We start from the raw sequence: 9,845 nt of genomic DNA, 5'->3' as shown, positions 1-9,845 counted from the left end.
AGTTATATTTTTATATATTGTATATATGTGTGTGTAAAATAACAAAAACAATTAATATATAATATACATATATTAATATTATGCAATTAGTAGTACAATAAAAAAGTATTTTTTGTACTTTATTGTACCATATAATTTAGTATTAAAAATGCGCTTAAGAAACTATAAACAAATTTGTCTAGATTCATTTTGTTTAGAAATAATATAGGATAGATATTTCAATTACTGCCATTTCAAGGCTATCGCGTAATTTCATTTAATTATATTAAGAGACGTGTAATGTAAAAATGGTTCCAGTATGATATGTAACATTGCTTCCTATCTCTTTTATTGATAAAAACTTTTTTAGGCAGTAATTTCGAAAAATTAAATACTAATTAATTTATAATGTAATAAACTCCATTGTTTATATTACTGTCACTTTAAGTACGTGAAACTGCCATTAATACAACTCAGTAACGGTAACTCAGTACCATTAACTGTGATCCGATTAGTGATAGCCGGTACTTTTCACTGAGACTCTGCTAGAGTGTAAATCAAAGTAATTGCCGCAAATTTTAATTGAGTTTATATGTAGTCAAAAGTATTAATCGTATACTTTTATAAATAATTTATTTATATGAGATTTATGCTTCTACAGTTATTTATGCTGGATGTAAACTAATCGTTATAATAATAATAGATACTTTTTAAATTTTACCAAAATGGATTGACAATATTTTGTTTGTATATAAAATACATACTTGAAAACCGCAGGAAAAGAACTTGATAAATAACAATTTCGTAATTTTAAAGAGGACCGATTGTACAGTTCGAAACGTACGTGTACTACTCTTTACACGTTTTATAAATTTGCGTATATCTCGGAATCAATCAATAATTTTTTTATTTCATTTTAGATAATTAAAATACTTTATTTTATCTCTCTCTACTAAACAATTTAGTTAAAATACTCTATTTTATCTACCAACTAACATCAAAAACAAAAAAAAGTGAAAAAAAAAAGACCTTATCAAGTTCTTCTGTGGTTTTTATTTGTGTTTAACAATCACAAATATTTTATTTGGTGTTTGACAAAGAAATTAATTTTACAGATACGGATTATGCAAACACTCAAATTCTTTGGAATTATAGGCTTAATAACCGGAATTGCTTCTTTCACTGATAAGAATGTGCCGGCTATATTGCAGTGTATAACACCGATAGCATATAATCACATTTCACTGGGACTACCAAACACCAAGTTTACTATTGCTTCTAATGTTGATATAACCATTACATGTACACAACAATACATAAGATTATATATGGCACGTTCTTGCAATTTACGCTCATTAACAATGAAATCTAACATTTCTGGTCATTTTCAAAGTAAAGTCAGATATATAGAAAATTTATATCTTTCGGAAGATCGATTTAAAAGTGTGGACATTAGTTTTATCGAACAAGATCGTGTAAACTTTACATCAGAATACAAAATAACGACTAAATACCTTGAACTAGATATACTAACTCTACACAAGGGAATAAAATTAACTCCCGGAAAATACTCGATAAATTCGACATATACTTGTCGTTTAGAAGACGTTGCGATAGCATTTTCATACATAAATCAACCACTTAACAAGACAGAGTAAGTGCATAAAAAACTAATACATATTAAAATTTTCAAATGCTGCAAACACCATTATACAATGTTATTTATAGACTATACTTATTTCTACAGCACGTTAATATCAAAACATTATTTACGAGATATTTATATATAGTAAATTTTAATATTGCAACTAGATATACAAATTGTATATTATACATGACATAATATTAGTAATATATATTATATAACAATATTATATCACTATATATTTGATATTTGATGCTTTCGCGATGTGTATTAACATACAAAGATGTTTTTGCGGATTTGAACCGCGTAAGTAGAAATTTTTATAAAAATTTTATTTTTATAAAAATGACACTAACACGGTTCAAACTCAAAAAAACATTTTTGTATGGTAATCACTATACATTATATAACAATTACATTGCATTTATATATTATAGAGTACTTTTACTAATAATACATATTTCTATAAAACGCGAGTTATTTCACTAAAAAGTTGTTTCTTTTATAGAATTTTAATCTATAAATACTACATTTGTTTATTCAATCATTAATATGATTTATAAATGTTGAATTTACTAAGTTTTACAAATTTAATTTACTACTTAAAAATTTATTTAATGTAATATATTTATCTACTAATTTATCTACGTAATTATTCTTATAGTGGTTTCTATATAATTTTTATTCTTTCAGCTTTCTGATTTTACCGCGTATTCCTGCCGAATGGATATTTCCGTATTGGAAAAATCCAGCAACCAAAGCTACCTTTACTATTAAAGTTACACATAAAAATACTGATACTGTTGTATCAAATACGGATATTAAAAAACAAAATTTTTATTCAGAAGAGTCACTGGTCTTTACAGATTTTACTAGTACACCACCAATATTCACACATTCGATAGTACTAGCTATTATACCAAACTCTTACTACATATCTGCCAAGTTAATATCAAAAGATAAAATTATTTTTAAAAGCAGAAAACAGGCAGAAAATAACTTATTCTATGCAAAAAGTCTTATTCAAAATATTTACACACATATCAGAAACACGTGGAATAAAGTCATTCCACAATCACGTAAGGTTACTTACCTGATACTTCCAGTAAATGCGACTAATTACAAAACTGTAATAATTGAAGGACTTGTTATCTTCAGGTGAGATACGGAACTCAAAACACAAAAACAAGCTTCTAAAACATTATGTACATACCGAAAAAACAAACGTTACTATAATTATAGTTTTCATCGGTATGTAGTAATTTCGAAGAGAGTCAAATGTTGTAACAGTTACAACTTATTTATTTTTAGTGAAAATGACATTATATACGACGAAAAAGTAGATTCAATTATAAGAAGAAAAGAAGTAACATGTTTGGTAGTACGCAGTGTGATACAAGAAATGTTCAGTAATTGGTTAGCTACAGATAAACAATCTGATCTTTGGTTTGTCGAAGGTTTTTCAACAGTATACGGCGTATATTTTCACGATCAGGTTAGTCTTATGTATTTCTGAACTAGATACAGTTTTACACAATCATAAATGTGACAACTAAGAAACAATATCTTAATCTGAGAACTATTTTGGAACTTGTACTAAATATTGATAATATTTTATTTGTCTATTTACGGTAAAAAAAATAAGCATTATATTATATTAGTATTATAGCATAGAAACATATATAATGTAAGTATGTATAGTATAAATTACATATATAGTTTCTTGATCATGCAGCTAGTAATAATTTTCTGCGTTTAATGTATCTTACTGATAAAGAATATCATTGTAATCTGAATTTTTAAAACTTTTATTACCCTACTTTTGTACTTACACACTATCTAAACTACGTACGTATTTGTGTAATTATTCAATTTGTTGTAGCATTACGGTATGTCTTTACTAAATCCGATTGTGGTTCAGACACGGCGGGAATTTTTTGAGTACACAGAAACATTAAAATATGATACTTCATTCATAGCACAAACATCAATACTTTGTAAATTGTGGCAAACAAAAGGTAAGAGGAATAAATGTATTTAGTATTTTTATTTACTTAACTTCACAGTCTACAAAATAATATATAGACAAAGCATGAAATCTTAATATGTATATCTTAAGAATGGTCTAAAAGAAAGTTTGCAAATTATTGTTGGTATCGCCAACATAGTTATGTGGTCAAACATTTTCGATCGTCGTTATATTTTCGCCAATTTCGTTTTTAATACAACAGAAATATTTGTTGCTTTATTATTTTTACAAGATAAATATATTTTAATAATAAAAAGTTGATACAAATTTGAAATTGTAATTTAATTGTAATAAAAACGTAACTCACTTTGTAAGTAAAACTTCGCGATTACTTTTCATTTTGATGAAAATGAATACTGCAAATCTTGTTTCAAACATAGTATTTATTTTTGTTGTTTTCTTGTTATTTATATATATATATATATATATATATATATATATATATACACAAAGTTAAGTTTGTAATTGAATATGTCATGTAGGTGAAAATACGACAAAGACTTACCGAAAACCTTTTTTCACTGATGAATGTGGTATAATAGTTTTATTCTTTTTATATATAAAAACAAAATTGTTTTAGAAATATTGTTAATCGTATCTGTTCTTGTGATGTAATACAAAACAGGAAAAATACTCTTGTGAGAAATTAGCCGATAATATTTGCATGTGTAAATTAGAGAATATAGATATTATTAAAATACAAACTTTATATTTGATCTCGTAGTTGTAGTCCACCGTTATTCGTGGCAAATTAAGTGATTACGTAGCAGAAAAGAAACTACGCATTAAATGATTAAGACATTGTGATCATACAGTAGTGATCGTTTTCAGTCAATCTGAGCTCTGATAAAGATGACAATAAGAATTATTTGCAATTACATGTCAGTGACCGCACGGGAAGAGTCAACGACAAATTAAATTTTTAACAGTCAAATTTCCTGTTTCGTAATCAATTAATTTACTACGAATGACGATGGATTACAGCTTTGAGGTTGAATGTAAAGTTGAAATGTTGCTTATTTATAAAGTTGTGGTATTTATGAAGTAATTGAATGTTGTTTTAAAGGCCTAGTATGGTGTATATTAATTAATAAAGTTATTATAAATTGCTAAAAAGTAAAAAACATAACAAATACTTTAATTTCATATATGTATGTACGTAAGAATAGTACATTAAAATGTTTGTTCCTATGTGTTAGATAAAAAGTAACTTTATTTATAATGTATGAATGTATAAACATTATTATTATTAATTACCAGTAATGACGACCTCTTAAGTCAAATCTCAAAAAATTAAAAGATCTATGATTACAATCCACGATTGGTAGTAGTGATAAAAAATACGATAATGAGAATTTATTGGAACATTTTGATTCTCTTTATTGTGTTCATCTTCAGTTAATCTTGATCATTAGTAACATTTTACATTTAAAAAATGTTATGGCAGCATGTCAATTAATAGAGAGAATATTTTTTACGCACTTCTCACTTTATTCATTAATATGCTACCGTAACATCATTTTTAATGTAAAATTTCATTACTTATCAAGATTGACTGAAGATGATTACAATAAAGGGTTTTTCAAACGTTCCAATAAATTCTTAGCATTATCGTATTTTTTATCACTACCAATCGTAGGTTGTAGCTTATAGATTTTTTATGTATGTGAGATTTACTATTATTAATATTCTTTTAATTAGAAATTTATAATATTACTACTATGAATTATGTTATAGCATTCAGTACCTTCTATATGCTCAGTGTAGCTTTTAGTGGGGGTTTCCTATACACTTCTATATTTCAGGAAGCTGTAAACTTATATTATAACACGTGAGTATGTAAAAATTATTGAAATACTTTGAAACTTCTTATTGAAGTGTTAGTGACACTATTCAAAAAATCCTCATACTTTGTAACAGTCATCATATATTTCTTTTTGAGATTTAAAGCAATTAATAACGCTTTATTTGTTGTTACGGTGACTGTTGTCAATGATAGTACATCAACTGATTCAAACAATGAATTGTCGCATTTTGATAAGTTCTGGAACAACAAGTTTGAGAATTCTTCAGATCAGATTGCGTATATAGAATATATCAATCATTTACTAACGTCATGGACAGCACAAGTTAGGTATCCTGTAATACAAGTACGACGATACGATGATAAACAATATTTGACATTAGTGAAAATAGAATGTGTTATCGTTGATCAAAAAGAAGAGTTTAAGCGCAATCGGTGGTTGCCTGTAAGATTACACAAAATATCAACGACAAAAATTCTTTTCACATATGATGATATGCTACGAATAGACGACAACAATACTATAGTTACATGGTCTACTAGTAAACATAATTCTGTCATTTTCGTGAACAGCACTGGTACTGTAGCATTAAATATTAATTATTAATTTTTTATTTATTTTGTATGTACATATTGCAATATTTAAATGTAGTAATTACAATTACTGTGTTGTTACACTTTTTTTCTCTTACACTGTTTCTCTTTTTCTCTAATTATTTAATTGTTGCAGGATATCGCGTTAACTATGACCGTGAATCTTGGAAGAATATTGCTCTTTTCCTAAAAAATGGAGAGTATACACATACTGAACTGTCTGATGTCACTTTAGCACAAATTCTAGACGATGCTTTTTATTTTTTGATGCAAAATACAAAGTATAACGAAAATCCTGCTTCAGATGATAGTAATGTGGACATATACTTTGACCTTGCAAGCACTTTATTTCGTGTGGAGAAGTCCTACATAGCGTGGTATCCTTTTCTTACTGCTCTTGAAAACATGTCGAAGAATTTTCTGTTTTCACAAAGTGGTGTCACTAAACATATCAAGGTAAATAATATTACAGTACACAAAAACGGACATATTAATAAAAAGTTTACTTTAATGTTGATAACGCAGTTTCTCGTAAAACAAACAACTGATAAAGTGCATAAGTAAATGGAAGTCATGATTATAGTAAACAGCAAATTTTTCAAATTTAGAATACATTAGTAATAATTAGCTACTAAGTATACACTAAGTATACAAGAAATAATATAAAAATACTATGGAAAAAAAAGCAAATATTATACGATACTGTAAAAGTGTTAGTTATATAAAAAGTGCATATTTTAGCTTGTTAAAATATAGTAAAAAGTAAACACGATTTCTAAGATTTTACGAATTTAAAAAAAGTAAATTTTATTCCGCAATTTAAATTTTCTATGCCTTGTTTACTTTTGATTGATAAATAAACTCCGCAAAGCTTGTGATATTGAGTACAAATATATTGTTTGCATAAGAATAAATTTTAAGTGACAAAAGGAATAAGCAATATATGTAGTAAATAAAAGAAACAATTACCTCTGTAATCTTATATTTTCAAAACATGCACCGAATTTTATAAATAATAAAAATTAGAAAGAAGTGATCAATCTATTAATTATACGCAATACAAGTAGTAAAATATAACAATTATTTATTATGGAACAAGAAAGTACACAGAAAGTATTAATTATTTAAATATTAAGTACAATTAGGAATTAAATATATGGTATAATAGAACACATTATTTCTTTATAGGATAGACTCGTGACAATATTGAATAAGTTTCTTGATGACATACATGACTTATTTGACGTATATTCTTCAGAGAATACTGTCAGTAATCAATTATATCACGAAATTTTAAAATGGTCATGCGTTCTTGGCAGTTTAAAGTGCAATGATCATGTTAATGCAACATTAGAGTGGCATTTTACAAATATTGCAAAAAACAAGTACGTTTTAGTTTTTACTTTTTTGTTAACAATTTCACGTCCAGTGAAGTTACAAGGCGTCATCTTGCTACTAAACTTATAGTATATGTAACTGCGATTGTGACATAAAAAATTTGATATAGTATTTTGATATTAAAACAATATATAAAATTATTAAAAAAAGTGATAGAATAGCGTTAGGATTGTTCTGTAAAGAGTTTTAATTTCTTTATTTGTAGACTTTTGCCAAGTTGGCAGAAATGGATATATTGCCAAGGTTTAATGTTAGAAAATGTCACTTATGACTCATCCGTAATTTGGCAATCACTATTGAACACATACAGAAATCAGTCAAAACATATAGAATTATTTGAATTCTTAAGTTGTTCTACACTTCATTCTAATATTTTAATGTCTTTCAATTTGCTTTCTTCTTCTTTTCTACCTTTATGTACATTTATTAGAAATCATAAGATAAGTGATCGTGTTTCTCTTATTTTCGATATGTTGGCAAAGCATTCAAAAAATACTGAATCCTTGACTGCTATACTACAAGAAATAGAACACAAAGTATTACAAAGGTAAAAAACTTTTTTTGCATACAATGTTATTATCATATCATATTGTATAACAGTATTTTGTACACACTAACAAAGTTGATACGCTAATTATTAGAGTTTTGTTCTTTTACGTTCTTATTTTGATAGAAACATTAACGTACATGCAATAGTAAGCTGTATTATTGACAATATATATTCAATCCAAGACCTGTCGATGGTACGTATGAACTTACACATTTACTTTATTTATATAAGTGTAAAGCCATACTTTTGCTTTTTCATACATAATAATGTATTTACTCGCGTCTTATACAGTTATTTAGTAGTTAACATATTTTGAATTGATTGTAACATAATGTAAGAATATTATTAGTTTTCAATATTGAGTGTTTTTACACAATGCAAGCACATCACTTTCAGTATATAACAGCACAAAGTGTTTTCAGATTACCGATGAATCGTTCTTACACCAGTTGACAAACATATATAAAATGGTAAATGTTTTTATACAATATTCGAAGTGTATATAGATATTTTTTTAAGGTTTACAAATTTTTCTAATAGTCTAAATTCGAAATATTAGATATGTATGCGCTTCTTTTGGCTTTTTTTTTTTTTTAATAAAAAACTATTTTCGTATAAAAATATGACCTATATATATTTCCTATAAAAATATATTCTATAATGTTTATATTTTATCATAATTGGCATCAATTTTATAAAAAAGTGTATATAATTTTATTATAACTATATTATGTAATCTGTTTTAGCCATTATTTATTCTCGATGCCATTAAAGTAAAAGTTGAAAATCGTCGTCGTTTCTTAGTTAAGGTGCAAAATATGTAATTAGTCTAAACATACGTAAAAAGTCAAACAATGTATTTAATTACAAATTATGTATTTAATTACAAACCATAAATTTTGAACTAAATAAATTGTTGTTTTAGATTAATGTGCTTTTTTATTAACAAAAAATGATCTATTACTTAACTGTGTTCAATAATTATATTATTTTGTGTAGTGAGTTTACTTCAATAATATTTCAACAACAAAAAATAATTATAATTCAGAGAAAGGACAAATAGTTCTAAAAATATGTAAATTTCAACGTGACAGGCAGTTGGAACCAAATATACAGGTTTTGTTGTGCGAATATGTGATGGTAATATTATGTACTTTATTTCTGTTTATGTACGCTAAAAAAGAAGCAGTAGATTATGTTAATATTATTGCGTATAGAAACATGTACATAATGTGAGTATGTATAACAAATACTACATAAACAGCTTCTTGATCATGATGCTATTAATAATTTGCTGCGTTTAATGTATCTTACCGCTAAAGAATATCACCGGAATCTGAATTTTTAAAACTTTTATTACCCTATTATTTTACTTACACGTTAGCTAAACTACTTAAGTATTTGAGTAAATATTCAATTTGTAGTTTTACCGTACATCTTATCTTCAGTCAAGTGTGATTCTAACACAACGAGAATTTTTTGATTATACAGAAGCATTTACAAGATATGATACTTCATTCATATCACAATCAATACTTTGTAAATTGTGGCAAAAAAAAGGTAAGAGAAATAAATGTATTTAGTACCTCTATTTACTTAACTTCACAGTCTACACAATATTATATATATAGACAAAACACTATAACATCTCGGTCTATATCTTAAATATCTGTCTATATCTTGTATCAAAAAAAATCTGCACATAGGTGTTGGTATCTTCACCATGTTTATGTGATCAATTTTCGATCGTCGTTATATTTTCGTCATTTTGGTTTTTTAATAAAACTAAATTATTGACGCTTTATTAGTGATACAAGATAAAGATATTTTAATAAAAAGTAAACAC

At 26.2% G+C, this 9,845-nt stretch overlaps 1 protein-coding gene across 4 annotated transcripts in view; it reads left to right on the top strand.

The window, feature by feature from the left end:
* LOC109862701 (aminopeptidase N-like) overlaps nt 1-8,877 on the top strand; it is a 9,449-nt gene extending 572 nt beyond the window's left edge. For 2 of the 4 annotated variants that reach the window (XM_020442819.1, XM_020442823.1), the window contains exons 2-13: nt 1,095-1,633; nt 2,318-2,782; nt 2,936-3,119; nt 3,507-3,642; nt 5,391-5,484; nt 5,653-6,035; nt 6,188-6,507; nt 7,240-7,436; nt 7,655-7,996; nt 8,123-8,192; nt 8,422-8,469; nt 8,746-8,877. In XM_020442819.1, the coding sequence (XP_020298408.1) occupies nt 1,095-1,633; nt 2,318-2,782; nt 2,936-3,119; nt 3,507-3,642; nt 5,391-5,484; nt 5,653-6,035; nt 6,188-6,507; nt 7,240-7,436; nt 7,655-7,996; nt 8,123-8,192; nt 8,422-8,469; nt 8,746-8,823 (2,856 nt within the window). In that variant the 3' untranslated portion in view covers nt 8,824-8,877. The remainder of the gene's footprint in view (nt 1-1,094; nt 1,634-2,317; nt 2,783-2,935; nt 3,120-3,506; nt 3,643-5,390; nt 5,485-5,652; nt 6,036-6,187; nt 6,508-7,239; nt 7,437-7,654; nt 7,997-8,122; nt 8,193-8,421; nt 8,470-8,745) is intronic. The other 2 variants (XM_020442829.1, XM_020442835.1) reach the window with 2 other exon arrangements.
* Nucleotides 8,878-9,845: the final 968 nt, after the last annotated feature.

Source organism: Pseudomyrmex gracilis, unplaced genomic scaffold, assembly GCF_002006095.1.
Source record: "Pseudomyrmex gracilis isolate BER0280 unplaced genomic scaffold, ASM200609v1 scaffold_10, whole genome shotgun sequence".
In the NCBI taxonomy this organism is placed as follows: domain Eukaryota; kingdom Metazoa; phylum Arthropoda; class Insecta; order Hymenoptera; family Formicidae; genus Pseudomyrmex; species Pseudomyrmex gracilis.
This window is presented reverse-complemented; position numbering and strand designations above follow the sequence as displayed.